This window comes from Arachis ipaensis, chromosome B5 (assembly GCF_059453495.1).
Source record: "Arachis ipaensis isolate K30076 ecotype BB chromosome B5, ASM5945349v1, whole genome shotgun sequence".
Lineage (NCBI taxonomy): Eukaryota > Viridiplantae > Streptophyta > Magnoliopsida > Fabales > Fabaceae > Arachis > Arachis ipaensis.
Window position 1 is genome coordinate 11,753,769 of NC_142440.1, and position 24,586 is coordinate 11,778,354.

Sequence of the window (24,586 nt, forward strand, 5' to 3'; positions counted from 1 at the left end):
TGAATCACCTTTATTTAGTAAGGGTTAACTAAGTGGGAGCAATCACAATTCTCATCACACCTGATAAGGATAACTAGGATAGGATTTTCAGTTCTCATACCTTGCCAAGAGATTTTCTAATTATTAATTTATTTTTCTTGTCATTTAAATTACTTGTTCCTTATTTTAAAAAAAAACCCAAAAACATATCTTTGTACATAACCAATAATAAATCACATCTCCCTGCAATTCATTGAGAAGACGACCCGAGGTTTAAATACTTCGATTATAACTTTTATTGGGTTTTGTTACTTGTGACAACCAAACTTTTGTACGAAAGGATTTTTGTTGGTTTAGAAACTATACTTACAACGCGATTTTATTTTTGTGAATTTCTTTACCGGCAGAAATCAGTTTGTCAGCGGCAGCGTTGGTGGTGGTGTTGGTGTTGGTGGTGCTATTGGTGGAGGTTGTGGCGGTGGTGTTGGTGTTGGTGGTGGTGGTAGTGGAGCATGTAATTGTGTTGGTAGTGGTGAGGGTATTTTTGTCCAAAAAATAAAAAGGACGATTTTAATACGAAAAAAAAACGTTAAGGTTGATTCTAAATCGAAAATTAGACGAGGGACGATTTTGATTCTGGCTGAAAATCTTTGACTTAACCCTATATTTTTAGTTAAGTTAAAAAATATTTGCATATATACCACAAATTAATAATTTGTGAATAAAATACACATTAAAATATAAAAAAAATATATTAAAAATATGTGAAATAATACATATAAAATTTATCAATTAATTTGATAGCTGATTTGAGTACATACTTATTTCTTTATATAATGATAAAAATATTTTTGAACATTCATTTTACGTTCCACGATAAATTTAAGTATTGGCCCTTTTTTTTTTAATTTTCAGACTCTTATTTTTACGATTGTATTAGAATAGATTAATTGTTTATAAACATCCTACACACTAGTAGAAAAATTATTTTCAGTGGTCATTTATTTTATTTTTAGCGGCAATAAAAATAACCATTAATATATACGGACAATTCACTATAACATTTTGGGTTTATGGTCATGGTTTTTTAGGGTGACAAAAAAAAGCTTTGGTCACGGTTTTTTTTTTGAAAAGGATGACCATAGAGTATCTATAGTTACGGTTTTTTTAAAAAAAGGTGGCCTAAAAGAGTCTATGGTCATGGTTTTGAGGGGAGACCTAAAGGGGTCTATGATCACGGTTTTTTACATTGACAAAAAAGCGTCTATGGTCACGGTTTTTCAAAAAAGAATGAGCTAAAAGGGTCTATGGTAACGGTTTTGGGGGGTGACCTAAAGGGGTCTATGGTCCCGGTTTTAGGGATGACCTAAAAGGGTCTATGGTCACGGTTTTGGGGGTAACCTTAAAGGGTCTATGGTCACGGTTTTTTACAGTGACAAAAAAGGGGCTTTGGTCACGGTTTTTTCAAAAAATGGTGACCTAAAAGGGTCTATGGTCACGGTTTTGGGGGTGACCTAAAAGGGTCTATGGTCACAATTTTGGGATGGCCTAAAAGGGTTTATGGTCACAGTTTTTTACATTGACAAAAAAGGGTCTATGGACACGGTTTTTCGGAAGGGTGACCTAAAAGGGTTTATGGTCACGGTTTTGGGGTGACCTAAAGGGTTCTATAGTCACGGTTTAGGGGGTGGCCTAGAGGAGTCTATGGTCACGGTTTTTTACAGTGACAAAAAAAAGTCTATATATGGTCACGGTTTTTCAAAAAGGTAATCTAAATGGGTCTATGGTCACGATTTTGGGGGGTGACCTAAAGGGGTCTATGGTCACAATTTTGGGGATGGCCTAAAAGGGTATATGGTCACAGTTTTTTACAATGACAAAAAAGGGTCTATGGTCCCGATTTTTTAAAAAATGGTGACCTAAAAAGGTCTATGATCTCGGTTTTAGGGGTGACCTAAAGGGTCTATGGTCACAATTTTGGAGATGGCCTAAAATGGTCTATGGTCATAGTTTTTTACAGTGACAAAAAAGGGGTCTATGGTCACGGTTTGTCGGAAGGGTGACCTAAAAGGGTCTATGGTCACGGTTTTGGGATGACCTAAAGGGATCTATAGTCACGATTTTAGGGGGTAACCTAGAGGAGTCTATGGTCACGGTTTTTTACAGTGACCAAAAAAGAGTCTATATATGGTTACGGTTTTTCAGAAGGGTGACCTAAATGGGTCTATGGTCACGGTTTTGGGAGGTGACCTAAAGGGGTTTATAGTCATGGTTTTGGGGGTGACCTAAAGGGGTCTATGGTCACAGTTTTAATCATTTGAGTTTTAATTAATTAAGATTTTTATGTATTTTTTTAAATTTTAAATATTTTATCTTTTTAAAATTTAAAAATTTTAATAATTAAAAACTAATAATAATTTTATATAATTTACTTTAAATATTAAAATTTTAAATCTAATTTTATAAATAAAAAATTAAGTTAAATACTATTAATTATAAATTAAAAAATGATTTAGCACTTAATAATATAAAAAATGATTTAATAACTTAATAACTGATGAAAAACTAACCCATCATCAATGACCACTTATAATGCCAAATTCGTTTTAATTATATTTTAAGTTTTAGCCATGGTACAGTATAAGATAATTAGAACAATATAAAATTAATTTTGGACACTAAAAATTTAACCATTAAATCGATTATTAAGTTGAGTAAATACCCATAGTAGTCCCTGAGATTCACGCAATTACTCATAGTAATCCTTAAGATCCCGATTTCCCTATTATAGTCATCCAGATAGAGCTCCGAGCACTCAAACTAGTCCCTGGCCATATTTCAGGTGATGACTCATCACCGGAGCGCTGACTTGGCCTAGGATTGCCACGCTGGACTGCTGCCAACGGCTAGCTGAGCTGGCTAAGTTCCAATTTTTACCCAGATTGGTCCCTCGTAGTATAATTAACCCTAAATCCCCAAATTCTCATACACCTCCCCTCTTCGTCTTGTTCACCTCTTCTTCTTCCTCTTCCATACACTTGTTCCTGTTCATGCACTCTCATCCAGGGCTGCTACTGATGTCGATGATTGGTGGAGGTAGCACTGGAGGTGGAAGCTCTATTCGTTCCCCATCTAGCTGGAATCGGAGTAGAACGCAAACGAAGAGCAGAAGATCGGCGCCGCCAGAATGGTGCGGCTGTGGCTGTAGGCCAGTTCTCAGATGGTCTGGCACAGATTCGAATCCGAACAAACCGTTCTATGGCTGCCCCAATTATAATGTAGGTTAGAGTAATCACTTGTGTTGCTGTTATTCTCCTCCCCTGATTGTTCTTGTGTTGTTATGCCTCCCCTGACTGTTCTTGTGCTGTTCCTCTCTAAACTTTGATCCTTTATTGGTTGCAGACAAGTGGGAAGAGATGGTGCGGGCTTTTTGTGTGGACAGATTCTGTGAATGAGGAACAGGTTGAAAAGTCAGAATCGTGTGGTGATGAAGTGAAGATCAACGTTGATTGGAGGCTTCGAAGGTTGGAGGAGGATGTCCAGATGCAAAAAGTGATGACCCGGTTGTTAGTGTTAGGTGTGTGTGTATTGACAGTGTTGTTGGTGATCCTATATTGTAAATGATGAATGAATTGGTGGTTTTGGGTTCCTTGTTATCAACATTTGTAAAAATCTGCTTCTTGATGGAATGAAAAGTGTTATTAACTATGAAATTGTTGTTAATTTAAATTCCATTGTGTATGAAAAAAATAAAGAAACTGCTTCTTGAATGGTAAAGCACATAGCATAGCATATTAACATAAATTCCATTGTCTATCAAGAAACAACAAAAGTTGACTGTAAAAGGCAGCCTAGAAACCATGTTGCTGCTATCAGTAGTTTCATCAAAAGCAAGGCCAAGGCATACCAAAAAGGCCTTTGCATCAAAGTTCACCATCTAGTCATTATACGATGGAAAATACTAATAACAAAACACAAAACAGAAACTCCTAAGTACATATATCTAGTATTCAATTCTTCTTTCTTGGGGGTCTAAATCCTGGCGTTGGGATGAACTGCAGCAAGTTGGCAAACTTTGAAGATGTTACTGAAGATGCACCCTGCAAGGGATTCACTGTTGGTGCGGTTGGCTGATTAGAGGATCGTCTTCGTGGTGACAGCTTGGAAGGTCTTTTCGGTGCAGGATCCTATAGGAGAAATAAGTGGCATTAACTACTATTTATGCATGGAAATAACAACATACTCAAATGTAAAATTTTAGTTACCTTTTCAGAATCCTCTTGCTCAGAAGCAGAAGGCTGAGTTAATTCGATCTCTTGGGGATTGCTTCCCAAATCTGCTTGGCCAGACACGTCTTGGGGCTGATGAACCGGCTTCTCAGGCATAGTATGAACTTCATCATTTTTCTTCTTCTCAGCTGCCTCGGCAGCAGCGGCAGCAGCTGCTGCTGCAGCAGCAGCAGTAGCAGCATCAGCATCTTTTTTCTTTTTGCAGCCTCTCTTTGTATGCCCCTTATCACCACAGTAACTGCATTTAAAGGCACCCAGCTGTCTCTTTAGGTGTACACCATCTGCAGTGTTGCCTGAGAGTTTTGGGTCAACTTTAGGCTTCTTAGTTCCAGAAGCACTCTTCTCGTCCGCATCCATCCTCCGCTTCATCTTTAGTTTTCCAGGTTTTGTCTTGATTTTAGGGGCATGTGGCCTGTTACAGTCCTCTGCTTTTTCCCACAGTGGTTGACCCGGAATTGGATTAATGTGGTGGTTATAAGTTTCCTTGTATGAGTCCATGGTCAGCCATCTGTGACAGAAGTCTTCTGGCTGTTTGTTCACACGAGACAGGGCAGCACAAGCGTGCACACACGGGATACCTGCAGGTGCCAAACAGTGAGAGGAACCATGATAATAGTTATGGCTGAAGAAAGTAAAATGCATAAACACAATTAACTTACCCGTTAGCATCCAAAATTGGCATGTGCACAGTCTCTTTCCTATGTCCACAACATGGTTGGTTGGATGTCCGTGCACCTCAAATTTTTCGTATCCGTTATCCCCAGTCCAAATAGGCTTCCAATGCTTGGATTCTTTCCTCACCTTCTCCAGCCTGCTCTTTATAACAGGTATGAGCTTCCCAGTGTGATTCTGCAGCTTCACCTTGTTTTTCGCTATGGTTCGCATAACAAACATCCTTACCTCCTCCAGCAATGTTATGATGGGTTTGGCTCGTGCATCCTTGATCTTAGCATTGAACACTTCGCAGGCGTTGTTACAGATGCTATCCAATTTCGGCTTATGGCTGAATAAGCTTCTGGTCCAAGCATCCATAGGCCACTTCTCTAAGTATGCCCAGACATCTTCATTTAACCTTTTGATCTTCTCCATTCCATCCCTGAATTCTTGGTATGTTGTTGCCCTTGCACATTCCCACAGAAGTCCCCTTAGCTGTAAGTCCTTCCAGTTCTTGTTGAAATTTTTCCATAAATGCCAGACGCAAAAACGGTGATGCACGTCAGGCATCACTGCTTTCACTGCTGATATCAGTCCCTGCCAGATTCAGTAAATGTTAGACACATAATCGTCCCTGACATTATAATTGTTACACATAATAGTCCCTAACATTTGATTAACATCTCCATAATAGTCCCTACAATTGAGGGTCGTGACCCATAAAGGTCCCTAACGTTTAATAGAACATCTCAATTAATGACAAAACCAGTAATTACAAGTTCTCTATAAGATGCACTACAAGCATAATGAAAGTACAATTCTTCAAGCAAGCATAACAGCACACCTAATAAGTAACCATGAAGATACAATCATCTCACAGTCTATGCAGATAAGCAAAACAGCAAAATTCTTAACAAAATAAATAACCATCATACTTGAATGGAAGCTACAATTCTTCAAGTAAGCATAACAGCAGAAATCTGAATTCCCTTATAACTAACCACCAAAATCCAATAATCCAATGATCGAAGGTCTTACACTAAAAGCTAACCAGCCAAATCTAATGAAAGCACAATCATTCACAGTAAGCATAACGAAACAATTCTTAATATAAGATCACATAAAAAATCAAATAAAGACATTCAAATTAAGTCACACCTTTTGCATATCCGATATGAAGCACCAGTCATGCTCTTTATAATGACCCAAGTCCTGATGAAGTAGCTCGAGAAACCATCTCCATGTCTCTGTATTCTCCACTCTGACAATAGCCCAGACTATGACATAGATATGATGATTAGCATCTAACCCCACGGCTGACAAAATCTGTCCACCAAACCGGGTCTTTAGGAAAGCACCATCCAAACCTATCAAAGGACGGCAACCAGCCTTGAATCCGTTTTTGCAGCCACTTAAGCATATATACATTCTATCAAAGGTAACTTCACCATCTGGTTGGGGGGTGGTGCATATTTGTACAGTGGAACCGGGATTAGTCTTCAACAGCGTCATACCATAATCCCTAACCATCCTATATTGTTCTTTCTCATCCCCATACACTACACTTCTTGCATCCATTAATGCCCTGGATATTGAGTTTTTATTCAGAGTCAAGTCAAACCGTGTCTTGAAGTAAGTTGTAGCCTCGCAGTGTCTAAAATTTGGATACTTTCTCACCTTCTTCACAAGCTTGCTGCATACCCAATTCCTGTTAGCAGCCCTATTCTTGTCCTCTCTTGGGCAACTGTGGTCATCATTGAATGTCTTAATTTGCCAACATGTGTCTTCATGGTCTCTTGATGCATAAGCCACCCATGGGCACTCTTTCACCTTACACACTGCCCTGCACCTAATGTTATCATTTTTCACTATCTTTATGCTCCTTCCCTCTTGGATTGTATATTCTCTCACAGCTTCTCTAAATTTCCATTTAGTTCCGAACTTCATGCCTACCTCAAGGTGCAGCTCTCCAAACCTTGCACCCTCTCTAAACAGCGGACTTGCCTCTTCAGATTCATTTCCTTCCTCCAGCTCATCTTCTGAGCTTGGAGGCATCTTCATCTCCTCCGAGTGCCAAGAATTGGTGCCATCTGAGTCAACACCTGGGTCTAGGCCATCCTCTACCCCTTCATGAACACAACCCACAAACCCAAGGTCAACCTCAGCGTCGCTCACCTCCTCCACCAAACCATCGTCTTCATGTAATATCTTCTCCTTCCCTTTACCTAGTGGACTAATATTTCTCTTACCCACCGTAGCATGTATCATGTTTCTCCTAATCCTACTCCTAGTTTTAGGATCATTCCCTGTAGCCTCAGAATCAGAGGAACTACCCTCATCCGGACCTGGCTTGAACATGCTATCTTCTTCACTATCAGAGGAATCAGAAGATACATCAAAGGGAACTTCATTGTTAAACACTTTGCTAGTAAATCCTCTAGCAGCAGACCGTGTGCAGGGTCTCCTGAAAATACTTGGTCTCTTGGACAGTTTCTGCTTCTTGCTCCTATCTGATTTGGTGTTCTGACTGGATTTCGTGGGCTGGCTGATTTTGGTGGGCTTGGTGACTTCTGGGGAGTTGTTCTTCTTCACAGGTTTGGTTGTCTTGGAAGGATTGGCAGTTTTGGAGTGTGATGGTTGTGATTGCCGTGGAGATGTTCTGTTTTTTTTAGGACTGGATTTGCAAGAAGTGTTGGGTACAACCTTAGGGATAGGAGGAGCAACTATGATTGCATGAGTCTCTGTAACTGGGGGACTCACATCAGTATCTGTACTTGCATTACATCCCTCTTCACCATGATCATTCAAGTACACAACTGTGTTATCTCCCTCTAACACCTCCGGCACTGACACTGTATGCTCGAAATATATATCAATCAATCCCTCATTTGTCCTAGCACAATTCACCATCTCTCTTATCTCTTTGTCACTGTTTACATTTCTCAACCCCTTCTCCAAACATTTTCCAGGAACATGCCACCAGCACTGTTTAATGTCATTGTACCCAAGCTCCCTATGGTAGTTCCGTATGTAGAACACATTCAGAGTATCAGTGTCTCGATCACCTAAACAGGCCTTATTGTCCGGAGAATATATCATAATTCCTTCTGCATTTTTTTTGAAGTCACCCCATGATGAAACATGATGTCCAACTTCTCCTTCATCTGCAAGAAATTTAAAATTTTTACAATACATAGGGAGAATTTGAAAGCCTACTCATGCATTAAAAAGGAAAAATAATCACCACAAGAAAACCTTTTTTTCCAAACCTCCATACTAATCCCTGTTTCTTCCCTGTTTCATTCGGGTATTACAGCAACCCCACAAACCCCAACCAACATTCAAACCCTATACACTACAATGACACCAAAACTCCAGAACCTCAACAACACTGACCAATGCTATCATCAAACAACACTGTATTCAAAATGCAAACTTAAAAAAAAAGGTTACCTTGAGTCCGATCACAACGTCAGAACCTCGTTTTTGTGGTGAACGAAGGGAAGGGAAGAGCAACAACAACTTCTGATCAGATGACTTCTTCTCTCAAATTTTTGTTAACCCAGCACATACAACCCTACGGCTACGCCATTGTTGGGGAGATGAAGAAGAACTCAGAGGGTGGAAGAAGAAGAGACGAAGTGTTTGTGTTGGTGGAGAAAACTGTTTTTCATATTAAGTAACAACTATACGGCGTCGTTTTTGGCTTTCAAGGGCGCCAAACCCAAAACGACGTCGTTTTAGACATGTCCCACGTGGCAATCCTAGGCCACGTCAGCATTCTGGTGATGAGTCATCACCTAAAATATGGCCAGGGACTAGTTTGAGTGCTCGGAACTCTATCTGGAGGACTACAATAGGGAATTTGAAATCTTAGGGATTATTATGAGTAATTGCATGAATCTCAGAGACTATTATGGATATTTACTCTTATTAAGTTTTGTGCTTTAATTAGAAAAAAAAAAAAAAAAACGTGAAAACCCTAAAAGGCTAAAACTAAAGAACGAAACTAAGGAAACCAACACTAACCACAAACACACTCACCCAGCACCACTATCCTCTCCTTTCCGAAACTACAGAGCATGAACTAAACCTATCCCCCAGCCACCCAGCACGGTAGCCCGCCACCCGCAGCCACCGCACTATTTGCCGCCACTGCAGCCACGCAGCCCCCGCATCCGACCTCACAACTACTGCAGCTCCCTGCAACCCCCCCACACCCGCGCAGACCCACAACGGCGCAGCCACCGCAGCCCCTACACCCACGCAAAATCCTCTCTCCCTCCCAAAATCCACATTCCCTCGTAACTTGGAAAAAAAAAGATAACCTTAGCTAGCCAAGCCCTCTTTCTTCTTCTGGGTGCAAAACCCTCGTCGTCTTGCTCCAACCCTTGTGTGTTGTTGCCGCCAGTGCTCGCCTGCGTCGTTTCGTTCTTCTTCTTCTTCTACCTCTTTTCGTTTCGTTCTTCGGCGCCGTGTCGTTCTTCTTCTTCCTTCGTGTGAGTTTCGCCTCAACCGTCACTGTCACTATCGTCGTTGCCACCTCATCTTCTCAAACGCAGAACCAGAACCAGTTGCCAGTTACGCCGAACCGGTTGCACGAAGTTGCCGCTCCTTCACCGGTCGGCAATTCGTCGTCGCTCCGCCACTTCTCTGTCGCCTCTTTGCTGTGCTTTGTTTCCATCATTGCCGCCGTTCCTGGTAAGTGTTTTTTTCTTTTTTTTGTGTGATTTTGAACTCTGAAAAACAAAGTTCATGTGAAATGTGTTGCTTTTTTCTGATTATATGGTTAGACATAGACTTCTGAGTTTTTGGTTTGAAATATGCTTGGAATTTTTGCTGCATAACTGATGATTTAATAATGGAGTGTTGTAGTTGTTGCGTTGCATGATTAGTGTTAAAGGAAAACAAAAAAAGAAAAATAACAGGCAATGAAAAATAGGAATACATAGGAAGGCAACAAATTAGTTACAAATACAAAATCACATTTATACAAGACTTAATTAGCTGGTAATATATAGAATCTAGTAACATAATATAACAAAACAAATAATAGATATCAAACTCCAACCATACTCATTGTCGTCAAATGAAAACATGCCTCCTATAATATGTATACAAGTGGAACAGTTTTTGTTCATTAAATTGAAATCAGATCGAAGTTCTTGACTCTAAAATGTTTTCAACTAAGTTATAAAAATGAAATGAATTGGGGGTTTATTTTAATTTTTTGGGGGTTCTGAAAAGATAATTTGCTCTTTGCTTGATTCAGTTATATGATATCCTTGATTCAGTTATATCTCCTTTAATCAACAATTTGTTATAGTGCTAGAAGCTATGCTTCCTTAGATCTTTCTGTCTCTAAATTATTCTCTAACAATCTTGCTTTATCTGATTACTAGTATCTGACCTGCGCAGATATGCAAGGTATTGAAATAAAAAGTGATAGCAGTTTGGATTATAAAGATATGAGAAAGAGAGAGCTTTTTACGTTCTCTGATTATGCTTTGTAGATTTCTTTATACTTTTTCTTTTCTATTTTTCCGTTATTCCCTATGTTTATCTGAGATTTTTGTGTCATGAAAACTGATTTGAGATATTTTGTTTTGTGTGATATTTAATTTGTTCATATCTCATGAAAGAGTCAAGTTTTATCAAACACTATATTCTATAATCTCATTGTTCATGTTGTCATATATAACTTTTTTTTCCCTTTGTTAGGTCTCAGAGATAAGAAGTGTGTGCCATGCAATCTGAAGGAACTGCGACCGATGACCGAGGATGCAGCACACACTTTGATGCCACAGGTTTATTTGTAATCATCATAATTGTCATCATCATAATAAAACTTTTTCAACTTAAAGTGTTTTGGAAATTGACATTTTCTGGTTAGGTTTTTGAGTGGAATTTGGTAAAAGAAGATGGCATATTTCAACTGAAGAGGACATGGAAAGTAAATTAAAGACTTTCACCAAAGGCTTGGAATTCTTCAAGATAGAAGCTGACCTTGCTGAAAGTGAAGGTATCATTCTCTGTTATCTTTTTCTAACCTTTTTCCTTTAATTAATCAATCATCATATTTCCTTTCAAAAAAAAAATGAAAAATTTGTAATATTCTTGGGATTATTACATTGTTTGTTTTTCTATTTTGGGCGATTCAAGGCAATTATTTTGTGCCCTAATGTTTCTTTGTATTGGACGAACCGTGCTCTCTGCCATCTTAAGCGCCAGTAAATATAATATGATAACATATCTTCCTAATTTTTTAATTTTATTTTATTTTATTGACTTCTGTTTGGGTATTTTTGTGTTATTATTATCGGCTTTATTTGTTTGTAGTAATTGGGAGAGAGTGGAAGAAGATTTTCGGAGAGCAATTCAGCTTGACAATCATTCGGTTAAGGTATTTGTAATCTCCTTGTGAATAGATTTAAGTTTGGTTTAGTGTTCTTCTAAATTTAGTGTTTTTTAAGTTTGGTTTGTTTGGTCTTAGATCTCAGTAATGGCAATAGATTCGGGGAATCTAGTTGTTAGTTCCTTGGAAAGCAATCATTAGCTGCCATTTTAAGAATCAAATTGCATTTCTATACTGTCGTATTGCATTTTAACAATTATTATTTGTGAGTTAACTTTCTACATTTCATTATAGCTAGCTAAGCTATTGGTTTTGTTTGGCTGTTTGCCTGTTTTGAGTGTTTAGATGCATTGTTTTAAGTTCAATTTCATTATGGCTTTGGTCTTTCTTTTGGGTTTGTAGTTTTTATGTTCAATGTCTTATGTTTGGTGTGTTATGACATGAGGTTATATTCGTTGGGAGTTGGGTCTGCACCTTAGAAATTGCATGGCATGGTTGAATAGGCTTACGTTAGGGAATATAATCACCAAATTTTATATAGTTGTTGAGGTTTAGATCAATTTAAACTTGTATATTGATAGTTAGTTTTTTTAATTTAAAGTTTTATTCGAGACAAGTGTATCCACTCAAGTATATTGATATGTTAGTATATTACTTTAATCACAGTTAATTTTTTGTTTCTTTGCAAGGATACCATGCCTTCTTCTTTTTCATTTTTTGGTTCTCTTTTCTTCTCTTCTAATAAGTTATTTTTTCCTATCAAATAAAAGAAAAAAAAATTATTTGGTTAGTTTGGAATAATTTATTTGTTGATTTTTTGGTTGTATGTTCGATTTAGTTTGAATTCTTTGTTTAGTTTTTCTGTTGTTGGATTCTCTGGCTTTGGAGCTGAATTTTCTGACTGTATATTCAATTGTTCAAAATTTTTTTTGGGTTTCAGGTGAAAAACATTACAAGATAAGCGAACAAATTAGAGAAGAATTTTTTTTTGGTTTTCAAAGGACGAGAAGAATATGTACTATATTATTAGAAAATATTTTTTGGTTTTTATAGTATAATATTTTGATATTTTTTGTAATTTTTTTAAGAGCTTTTACCTAGTATTACATGTAATAGATAAATGATATCATATTTTGATTTGTGTTGTTTGGATTAAAAACATATTTAGTTTATAATGGAAATTTTATTATTTAGATTTATTAAATTTTTTTTAGACTTATTTTGTGATTATCATAATTTAGGATCTGATTATGCTTTAAAAAAATAAATCTCAGAAAATAGAATAAATTATGGTCACGATTTTAAAATAGGGTGACCATAGATAATGTTATGGTCACAGTTTTAAGGAGGGGTGACCATAGAGGCTATGGTCACGACGAAAAACCATGACCAGCTATAGATAAGACTATGGTCACGGTTTTAAGAAGGGGTGACCATAGAAGCTATGACCACCGTGAACCATAGATAAGGCTATGGTCACGGTTTTAAGGTGGGGTGACTATAGAGACTATGGTCATAGTGAAAACCGTGACCATAGATAAGGCTATAATCACGGCTTTAAGGTGGGGTGACCATAGAGGCTATGGTCACAGTAAAAAAATGTGGTTTAAAGTGTCAGAATTTTAACACTACGACTGTGACTATAGATAAAAAAAACTGTGACCATAAGTCTATAGCCACGACAGAATAGACTACGGTAAAAAAACCGTAACTATAAGTCAAAAATCGTGACCATAAACTTATGATCACCCTTCTTACTAACTACCGTGATCATAGACTTTTTTTTTTTTTTTTATAGTGATTAGACTATCGTCATATACCTTGTCATTAAAAAGTTTAGCGATAATTATATAATTAACAGTATAAACCTTTTAATAGTTGCAAAAAATAAATAATTATTATTATAACATATAGTAATAACAGTAAAATAATTATCATGAAATATAAATTAAATATATAAGTCAAACACATTAATTGATATTCATTCTTCCAAATGCACTATAAGCACAAATTGTAACTCGAATGCTTATAGTCGTATACCACGATATTTACAAGCCTTATCTGACACATTAATTGATATTCTCTTATTCACATGTCTATACATACATGATACATGTAATTTACATTATAATTAGTCTTCTAATCAATGTTGAGTAAGCAGACATAATGATGAGGTTGTTATGTGCAAGAACCGTTATATAAAATTGTCAAATTGATGAATGACTTTAGATTAGATCCAATTTGTCTCTCAAAATAAGGACACCTCGTCAGGATTGTCTTATTTATGAAAGAAAATACACTGCCTTCCAGTTCCACACTAAGAAATAAGAATACCCACTAAGTATTGATTTGATCCATCTTAATATTAATTTGTAAAAGATATGTAAAATTTTTTATCAACTTTTCAAAAAATGAACGAGTGTCATGTTAATTATCCAATTCTCTTGTTTCAAAGTCTAATGAGAGATCTCTTACTGTTGGATATAATCTCATACTATTAAAAATATTATTAATGGCCAATTAATGGTTATAAAACACAAAAATTGCTGGCTTCCTATCACTCCTCAAATCTAATTAGTGTAGAAGAAATAACATGCATGTTTCATTCTTAAGATAGGAAAATAATCTTACAATAATTAAAAGAAAATAAATTAACCCCCCTCTTTCTCTCTCTCTTTATTTCCAAGTTCAAATTTATTCCATTATTAATTAGAGAGAGAGAAATAGCAAAGTTTCCATTCTAGCAGCTTTAATTCACGAGCATTGTTTATTCATTTCAGTACTCGGATTTAGGTTTCTTTAATGGAACTACCACAGCCCTTTATGATTATCATTACTAGTATTTCCGGCGGCATTGCCCTGATTAGGCAATAATAACTCATCAATTAAGAAATCATCATCGTCATCATCATCATCAGTTCCAACAGTGAGGTCACCAAAATTGTCAAGATCACCAAAATCCACTGAATCATCGAAATCTCCAAACCCAAATAATTCTTCATTAGCTTCAGCCGGTGGAACCACCAACACATGCTCATCACCAACAGGAAACAGAACCGACCCGTTACTCTCATCTTCAAAGAATAATCCTCCAAAAAAATCATCATCCGGTTCATCATTAGGAACAACATCTTCTAAATTCTTCTGTTGTTGCTCTGCATTAAATAACAGTTCATCTTGCACACTGCTATCAACTTCACCAAAAATAATCAGTGGCTGCACTGCCACTGCTGATGGCGGCGCCGGCGGTGGCTGCAACGAAATTGACACTTCAGAGCGGTGGGTTCTTATTATGTTGTTTCTAACCGCCTTCAACTTGTCGTCAACATAGGTGAGAAAACGGTCCAACTCATCATCGCTAAAATCAGTTACAGGCCTATGTTCGTTATAGATTTGATGCATGAAGATGGCCATCTCTTTCTGATCGTTAAGTTTCTTGAGCTTCTCAAGTTGCTTCTCCATCCAAATCACCTTCTGTTTCCTGTACTCCTGATGAGTTACCATTCTGCTCGACCGCTCTGGCTCCGGAATCTCCTCAAACCTCTCCATGATCTCTTTAGCCTCCTCCACTGATGGCCACACCGTAGGACTCTTGTCACCTGAACATGTTAGTTTATGTCAGACATATAATCATTCATGTGTCAATATTATTATTTGTTGTCGGCATTTAGTGAACAATAATTTATATTTATATTTATAAGAATTTTGCATATATAAAATAAATAATTTGTACCTATATTTATTAAAATTTGTACATATAAATTAGTAAACTTTATTCGTTAAAATTAATTTAATATTTATACTGGTTAAATAATGACAAAAATATTAAAAATCGCTGACCCTAAAAGATTTCTTTCTTTCTTATGGACTTAACTTTTTGAAGGATGAAGTTGATATAATTTGTTATAATTTAAATCTAAATTCAAATTGAAATTGAAATTGTACCTGGACCAAAGATGGCAATACAAGCCTGAATGTCACAAAGGATGGCGAGCTGCTCCAACTTCTTCAACAATCCGGCACGTCTCTTCCTGAATGTAGCTTTCCTTGAATTCATATCATCTATCAGTTGTAGTTTCACCCTCCTCTTCATTTTCGGGATATCATCATCATTGTTGTTGGCTGCCATCTCATACTGCCTTGCTAGCTCTGCAAATGACACCCTCCTTTCTTGGGGAGCGGAAAACAAGTTAAGACCGTTATTATCCATCAAGCAATGCTGCAAAAACTAACACAAATGGTGTGTGTGTGTGTATGTATGTATGTATGTTTTTTATGGTGGTGTTCTCCCCACACATCTATTTATAAAGGTATGAAATTCTCATTTTCTCTTTCTTTCTTATTGGCATTAACAACAGCGTTGACACAACATTCTCTCTATAATATTCTAGAATCTGAAAAATAAATACTTTATTCAGGAAATTGAGAGTCATATTTAAATTTAAGATACATTATCCATATTTTGTGGATTGATACATTTTTCTTTTTGACTTTTAGAAGATGTTTTAATATTAGAGAGAGAAAATTTTAATGCTAAAAAAGAAAACGATCCTATATTTTTTGTTAGGATTTGGTTAATTTATATTTAAAGTGTATAATAATATATTTTTTAATAATTTTTATTTTTTTTATGTTTTTAAAATGCACCTTTAAAACTCATGATAGTAAGATTTTTTTTATGATTATACAAGAGGAGTGGTATATGTATTTTTTCTCTTCAAATTTAAAAGTGATTAGATGCTGCATAATTCAAATATTTAAAATTATATGAAATTGGTTAAGATACTAAATAGAAAGACTAACTATTCATTCAGAAATTAACTGTCTTTGGGTGAATGCAAATCGAACTTTTTTCAAAAAAGGAAGTATAGGGAGTCAATGGAGTATTTATACAATGTGTATAATGGGAATATAGAAATGTTCGATTCAGTAGAATATCAGATGTTTATTATTCCTGATATCTGGATGGTTATTCTGGATAATATGGGTGTATTGTGTTTGAAAAATTAGTAATATTTTATTCAAAATGTTCATTTTTTAACTCATATTGAGCCAAATAAATAGCCCATTAATTATACATATTGTAAAAATACTCTATTGACTCCTTAACGAGACTCTTTCCAAAATCTTTTGTAGTGTAGTTGTTAATTGTTGGTTGACTTCTAATTGTATAATTGGCATTTTCGGAAGTGATTATACATTCGCTGTCCAACAAAAAAAAAAGACCTCATTTAATGAGTTTAGCATCATACAAAACGTAAAATTTATAAAATTAATTATAGAAAAGCATTGAATGCAAAAATAAAGTGTTTTTCATTAGAAATAATTACATATTAAACAATTTAAAAAGAATTAATGCGCATACAAAAATTAGTCTATAAATTAATTATTATATTTGTGTATAAATATATATAGTTTAATTTATTTTTAATGTATATTTTATATTGGTGACCAATTTTTTATGTATATATAACATGATTATAATTTTAAGGTTTAATTATTCTGTTGGTCCCTATAGTTTTACAAAATTTTTAATTTGGTTCCTATACTTTTTTTTTTAATTGAGTCCCTACACCAAATTTTTTTTTTCAATTAGATCCCTCTTAGTAGTAATTGGCTTCATTATATAGAGACCTAACTAAAAAAAAAATTGGTGCAGAGACTCAAATAAAAGAAAAAAAAAGTGTAAGGACTCAATTAAAAAAAAAAATTGGTACAGGGACCCAATTAAAAGAAAAAAAAGGATAGAGACCTAATTAAAAATTTCGCGAAACTATAGAGACCAACAGAGTAATTAAACCTAATTTTAAATATCATTTGATATAATTAACTTTATTTGACCATTTAATATGATTAAATTTTGCTTTTTTCCTTGTAAATGGAAAGTATTTTTATGGTTGATAGATATATAATTATTTGTATTTTTTTATCGATTTAAATTTAAAAAAAAAGTAATTTTATGATAAATTATTAATATTTTTATAACCTAAAAATTTAAAATTTGATTCTTATTATTTGCAAAAAAAAATTTGGTCAAATAGTTCTATAATCGTAATTAACCTAATAAATCTTTAATTGTAAGTATTGTTAAGAAGATAATTAGTCAATTTTTGTTAACAATTAATATATTTTATGAGAGACAGAAAAAACTTTGTTTCTCTCTCCACCATTAATAATTATATTAATTTAGTACTATTCTTATCAAAAAAGAAAAAGAAAAAATTTCAGAAGGATTAAATATTCATTTTGAAATTTCGGTCTATATGAAATTGTATTTTTAGTTTTGATCTAGTAAAATTTAAAAGATACATATTTTAATTTTTACTTTTAGTTTGTTCCATTACTTACTAATGTGATAAGTTAAATGCTAATAATGTGTAAGGTGTAACACTTAATTGAATAAACTAATAACAAAGATTAAAATAAATATTTTTAAAATTTACTGGATACCAAAACTTAAGAGAAAAATTTATAACAACTAAAATTTAAAAAAATTGTGTCTGAATATATCACTAGACACTAGTTAGTTTTAGGAGTTTGGATTGAATTTTCAAAAGGAGTATTTATTTTTCCCCTCTTATTTAAGAGGACTTTTTTTTATTAGAAAACATAATTTTGTATTTGAATAGAAAATATAAGAAAGATTGTATTTAATACATATTAATTAATTAATATATTTTTTATTTTTGCTTTTTAAAAGAGTAAGATATTTCTCACATAAAATAAAAGAGATTTTTTCACTACAAATTAATATTTATTTATTTGAGAAAATATTTTGATAAAAATTTCTAAAAACTTCCACAATATATTTTATTTATGGAAATTTAAAAAACCTCCACTAATAATTAATTAAAATTAAATTTTGGAACAAAACCTAATTTTCTCAATTTTTCAAAATGTGAGACTGAGTTTGCTATGATAGAACCCTAAGTTTTCTACCATAATTTTTGCTATCATTTTCGCTGCCATTTTCGTCACCGACACCGTCACTATTGCCGTGTCTGTTGTGGTAGAGAGCTTCTGGATCCACTACAACAGAAGCGGAAATTAGCGGCAATAAATTTGGGGCAATTTGAAAAAATGCCGCTATCTAGTGATTTTGAGAGAAATTGCTGTAGCGATTTAATTCTCCAGCCACCATATCGTTCGATTTATGGCAGATTTGGAACAAATTGCCGAAATTATTATCTATTCTAATATATTAGATAAAAAGAAAAAACCCAATCTTCGTTTTCATTTTCTTTGTTACATCTAGCGAAAATCTCCATTATTCTTCTTCTCCATCTTAGTCGAGAGATACCTAGGCTCCTTTTTTTCCCTTTTCTTGAATGGCGTCATCACGGCATCCTCTGTCGAAATCGGCTGACCTGGACCTCAAAATGGTCTCAGCCAAGCACCTAAAAAATGTGAACTGGAAGAACGACATTCTCAAACCCTACGTCGTGTTCTAGGTCGGCCCCGATCGCCGATTGGCCACTAAATCCTACGATTCCATATGCACAAAACCCGTCTGGAGCAAAAAGTGTAAGAACAGATGTGGAGGTATGGGATCAATTTTCACTCTTATTTCTGTAAAATGCAACAATCTATAAGTATTTGATTTTATTGACACATGCAAATATTATGCTTCTTAGGTTGCTGATGGAGAAGGGTTACCTTTGGTTGTTAAGAAGTTGGGCACTTGTGATCTCTACCCACAAGTGAGTGAATATTCTTCTTCCTCGCGTGATGTTCCATTTTATTGCTCTGTTTCCTCTTATTTTGAAGGGTTTCTGCTCTTTCCCAATTCCAATCATACAACCCTTTCTTTGTGGGATTTTGAAAATGAATGATTAGCATGTTTATCCTGATTTATTATGCAGTATTTTTCACATATTTTCTGAAGCCTACTGGCAGTTTTGTTGTGCTTCTATGCAGAAATCTTGAATTTATTATGTAATGTTAGAAATTGAAATTGATTTATTGAACAACTTAGTCTATAAGGATATAATTGTATAACATAAATGATTTCATTTGCTTTTATGATTGGGCAGATTGCAGGTTAATTTATCGGATCGATGTTAATATGAAAGTGAGTAAGTGGTGTTCATTTCATATCAAACTGAAAAAAATAGAAATTTCAGATCATTTAAAATGCATTAACTTGACTTTTTATTATCTATCAACTTATTGTCAGCGTTATGGGATATACATGTCATATACTTAATTTGATTTATACATGTTTTGCATTGATAAGTAACTGTAATCAAATGCAACTATCTAGAGTATGGTTGATTATATTCTGATATACACTGACAAACCAGGAAAATAGCATCAGCAATCACTAAGATGCTGAAAAAAAAGCTCAACTCTGATTCTGGAAACACATACACAAGCCTCCAAATCTCTATATGATTCCCTGATCGGAGAAAGAAGCATTGAAATTCTTCAAGAGAAAAAGTTAAATTAAGAATGATGGGAGCGATGGCGACGGTGATGTACCATTATTGGACAATAAAGCAGAGCGAACGAGGGAAATATGGTTTTATATGCACGATTATTAGAACTTATATGATCCTGTAGTGTTTTATATGCATACTTTGTTCGAGCAGGATGAAAAGTAATATTTTAGGGACGGAGGGAAATATGGAGTATCTTCTTGAAAAAGTAAGTGTAACATTAAATTAATATTATTGATCATTAGCAAAAACAAAAAGAAGAATAGGAGGCTTGAGAGTTTATTAGCAGTTAAGTAATCACATCTTTCTTTCTTTTTTCCTTAAAAAATCCAGATCATGTCTGTACAGTCTAGGAGTGACAGTATTAACACTTCTTTATTTGAGAAGAGGGAGCACATTGAGAAATTGCATCGCACTTGTAATCTTCTTCGAAAAGTTCAGGTATTAAATAATGTTTATCAAGTTTATATATATTATTGTAAGCATGATGATTTTATCTCTTGTGTAACTTATACTTTTCATGATTTTCTGTTTTGGTTTAGAGTTATATCATTTTCTTCCTCCCTTGTGGAATATAAAGGGATGTTCTTTTTTATGGTTGTATTAATATGTTGTTTCTTGTTGAAGTGTGGCTCTTGTCTTGTCTTTTTAAATAAATAATGGATAAATAATGTCAGAGACTCTTGGAGGCATCCAAAATGTCTGATAGAATGATATCTAAAGTGGAGAATGATAATGTTCAAAAGCAGGTTGATGTGAACTCCATGTCAAAGAAAGTTAAAATACTGAGGATCTAGCTGCTTAAGATATCGAAGACTCCTGAAATTAACAGGGAGAACATGTGTGAAGATATTATTGAAAATCAGGAGCTTATGAACCATACACATGGCAAACTTGAGGAGACACACTAATTCTTCACAGCTTGCAATGGAAGTGAGAAAATGGTGCTTGAGAATTCAGTTCTTGTCACATTCCTTAGGCAACTGAAATCAAAGGCAGAAAATCTTGTGACAGAAAGAGATACCCTTGAGGAGTTGAGGACCCAGTCTAAGGAGTTCTTGGCACAGCAAACGGATGTCAAAAATTTACTATGTTAAGCATTGAACTACAATTTAGATATCATTAAATCATTGAACTACAATTATGAAAGCAGCAGAGATGTTTAGTATAGCAAACCAATTGAGTTTCTATACCATAATTTAGATATCATTAAATCTCCTTGTATCCTAATAGCTGGTTATTTGATCATTTTTGATAAGCTTGGCACCAGTTAATATTAAAATATTTGATCAACATATTGTTTAAATGATCATTTCCAGGTTCAGAATTCGGTCTCTAAGAGCTACTTGTCGCATCGTCGTCTCTGCCCGCGTCGTTGTCGTCGGTTCAGGCCTGCTGCTAGCCTGTTTTCTCTTCATTGGTGCGCACCCATTCCTATGGTGCAAGGTAAATATTCATGTGCTTACTTTTGTATTTATCCATGTCTGACGTATATAAAAGTTCTTTATTAGCAATAAGGAGCATATAGTAGTCTATACATATGTATAAGTAAATCTCTTCACATTTGTTTATTATATTCATGTAATTTAAACATGAGATCTTGTTAGAAATTAAATGCAAACAAGAATAATGTTGCTATTTATATATATATTTGCCATGTATAATAGGAACCATATGGATCAGGTCCTACTTAAAGTGCATAATTTTCAAGATAGTTAAAATTGTGAACCTACTATAGTTAAAATTATGTTTCATATGTCAGCTTAACATAATTAAAATTGTGAGCCTACTACTGGAAACAAATGAGTATCCTTTCACTTCTAAATGAATCCACCAAAAACAACTAACTATATGAAAAGATATATGAAAAATATATATATAACAACTAACTAATATATATTGACTTCCTTTTTTATTCAATTAGCTTATGAATGTGCAACTTTAATACTCCTATATATTGTGTTCTGGTCTCATGCTAATATATAGAACTTTTTTTTCCTTCCCATTCTATGATATATGTGTGCATCCTAGCTATGAGTTATGAGCTATGGTTGATAGTTTTTGCAGAATTTTAATACTTTTCACTTGCAATGCTGTTAGGCAAATATATTATGATTATTGAGATTAAGATAGCAAATTTTTAGTTTGTGAAGTAAATTCTAATTTTTAGTTTTTGAATCTTTGGATTAAATTTGAAATTCAAATATTGTAAGGGATTACAATGTGTCAGATTATATTCTTTGTATGACTGTTTTGTCTTTTTCAATGGCAGGGTGAGGAATTGCCACCAAACATCGCTGCAGGGATAAATTATGTGGAAAGACCGAGTGAAAAATAGAATCCTAAAATTAGAATTATTTTGGTTTGAAGCAAATATTTTTTTGAATTTTACTATTCAATTCTTAGCAAGAGATTTACTATGTTGATATTTTTATAAATATATTATTTTATTTTTCAGTTAATTTTGTTGTTTTTGCCACAAATTTAGATTCAATAGATGAAAAATATTAAGATTTATAGTATTAAAAAATACAAAAAGAGAAAAATATATATCTTTAAAAATAAAAAAAATCAGCGTATTTTAAAAGGAAAATCCTTTTTTTAATTTGTATTGAAATTAGCGGCGGTTTTATAACCGCCGCAAATAGTACTAAATTAACAAACAGTAATAACATTGCGGCGGTTCGTAACTGTCGGTAAAAAAATGGACTAAATCTTAATATTTGTATATTGCGGCGGTTAAAAACCGTCACTAAATTAGTTGCTGGAAACCGCCGCAAAATTACTTTCCCGCGCCAATAACCAGGGCGGTCCACCAAACTGCCAAAATTTGATTTTGCGGCGGTTTTAAGGAGAAAAAACCGCCGCAAAGCAGCGCCTTTGTTGTAGTGATTGAGCCACCTCTTATATCAACGCATTTTTAAATCTGTTCTTCTATACTATTGTTGCTGCCACAGTGGAGTTTTTGCCGCTGTTGTTGCTACCGCCGTTTCCGTCACCACTGCCATTGTTGTTGCTGCCGTCGTTTCTGCCACCGTTGCCATGGTAGAACGCTTCTGGATTGAGCCACCTCCTCTGTCAACGCGTCTTCAGATCTGTTCGCTCCCAAGCTTCTTCTTCGACACAACTTTCTCTCCCTCCATATTTCTCTTTCGAGCTGCTGCTGGTACTTCTTTTCTGTTATTAATTTTTTGATATCTCTTCCCTATTAATAAATATCATTTTATTTTGAAGAATTTTATTTGTCTCTTTACGTTTCTCTGCATCTTTGTTATTTTGGATTTGATTATTTGCTATGATCATGATTCTCTATCTCTCTTTCTAATTGTGAATTATAATTACTTGATTAATTAATTGTTCTCTTATCCTATTAATTGACATTTTAATTTGTTCCTAAAGATACAAATTAGTTTCCCATTTTTCAGAGTATATTGGTCCTTGCAAGTTGCAATATATACTATACTGGTTTATACTATACTGCTATTCTTTGATTTCAATTCTTAATATATTAATTTCTATTTTTTTATTTACAATACATAACATATAGAACACTACTTATATAATCAGAGCATACTCTTCTTATATATGCTCTGATTTGTTGTGTGTTTTTTCGTTTGTTCTATGCAGTACTAATTTTGGATTATTACTTCAGAAACAGTATATTCGAACAGGCTGTGATTCTGTGTTTGTCATGGTATACGGTGATCATGACAAACCAGCCCTTATCACTTATCTGGATTTAGCGCTAAATTATCCAATTCTCTTGTTTCAAAGTCTAATTGGTGTAGAAGAAATAACATGCATGTTTCATTCTTAAAGACAGATCTTACAATAATTAAAAGAAAATAAATTTTACCTCTCCCCCCTCCCCTTTTCTCTCTCTCTCTCTCTCTTTATTTCCAAGGTTTCAAATTTATTCCATTATTAATTAGAGAGAAATAGCAAAGTTCCATTCCAGCAGCTTTAATTCATGAGCATTGTTCATTCATTTCAGTACTCGGATTTAAGTTTCTTGAATGGAACTACCACAGCCCTTTATGATTATCATTAGTCATTACTAGTATTTCCGGCGGCATTGCCCTGATTAGGCAATAATAACTCATCAATTAAGAAATTATCACCAGTTCCAATAGTGAGGTCACCAAAATTGTCAAGATCACCAAAATCCACTGAATCATCAAAATCTCCAAACCCAAATAATTCTTCATTATTAGCTTTAGCCGGTGGAACCACCAACACGTTCTCATCACCAGCAGGAAACAGAACCGACCTACAACTCTCATCTTCAAAGAACAATCCTCCAAAAAAATTATCATCCGGTTCATCATTAGGAACAACATCTTCTAAATTCTTCTGTTGTTACTCTGTATTAAATAACAGTTCATCTTGCACACTGTTGTCAACTTCACAAGAAATAATCAGTGGCTGCACTGCCACTGCTGATGGCGGCGCCGGCAGTGGTTGTGACGAAATTGACATTTTAAAGCGGCAGGTTCTTATTATGCTGTTTCAAATTAACAACCTTCAACTTGTCGTCAACATAGGTGAGAAAACGGTCCAACTCATCATCGCTAAAATCAGTTACAAGCCTATGTTCTAGGGGGTGTGCATGGGTCGGGTGAAACCAGGTTTGATGTGATACAGACTGGACCCGAAATATATATCGGGCCTATTTATTAGACCCGAACCCGACCCTAAATCCGATAAAACCTATATACTTTTGGGCCACGATTATACCGGATAAAAACCGGGTGAAAATCGGACCGTTAACATTACATTACCTTGATACCTTCTTATAAGCTAGCATGTGAAAATATCCAAATTTTCAAGACTCCAACCATTATTTGACATGATAAAATTTACTTAGAAAA

The 24,586-nt window shown here is 34.6% G+C and overlaps 2 protein-coding genes across 2 annotated transcripts; both read right to left on the bottom strand.

Moving 5' to 3' along the window:
• Positions 1–3,037: 3,037 nt before the first annotated feature.
• LOC148563385 (uncharacterized) lies at positions 3,038–7,832 on the bottom strand. The gene is made up of 2 exons (XM_088488933.1): positions 6,765–7,832; positions 3,038–3,115 (listed from the first exon to the last, which is right to left on the bottom strand). The coding sequence occupies exons 1-2, from the start codon at positions 7,830–7,832 to the stop codon at positions 3,038–3,040; spliced, it is 1,146 nt and encodes a 381-aa protein (XP_088345059.1).
• On the bottom strand, positions 3,990–5,492 carry LOC107611784 (uncharacterized). The gene is made up of 3 exons (XM_088488932.1): positions 4,928–5,492; positions 4,245–4,846; positions 3,990–4,166 (listed from the first exon to the last, which is right to left on the bottom strand). Exons 1-3 carry the CDS (start codon positions 5,490–5,492, stop codon positions 3,990–3,992), a joined length of 1,344 nt encoding a protein of 447 aa, XP_088345058.1.
• Positions 7,833–24,586: the final 16,754 nt, after the last annotated feature.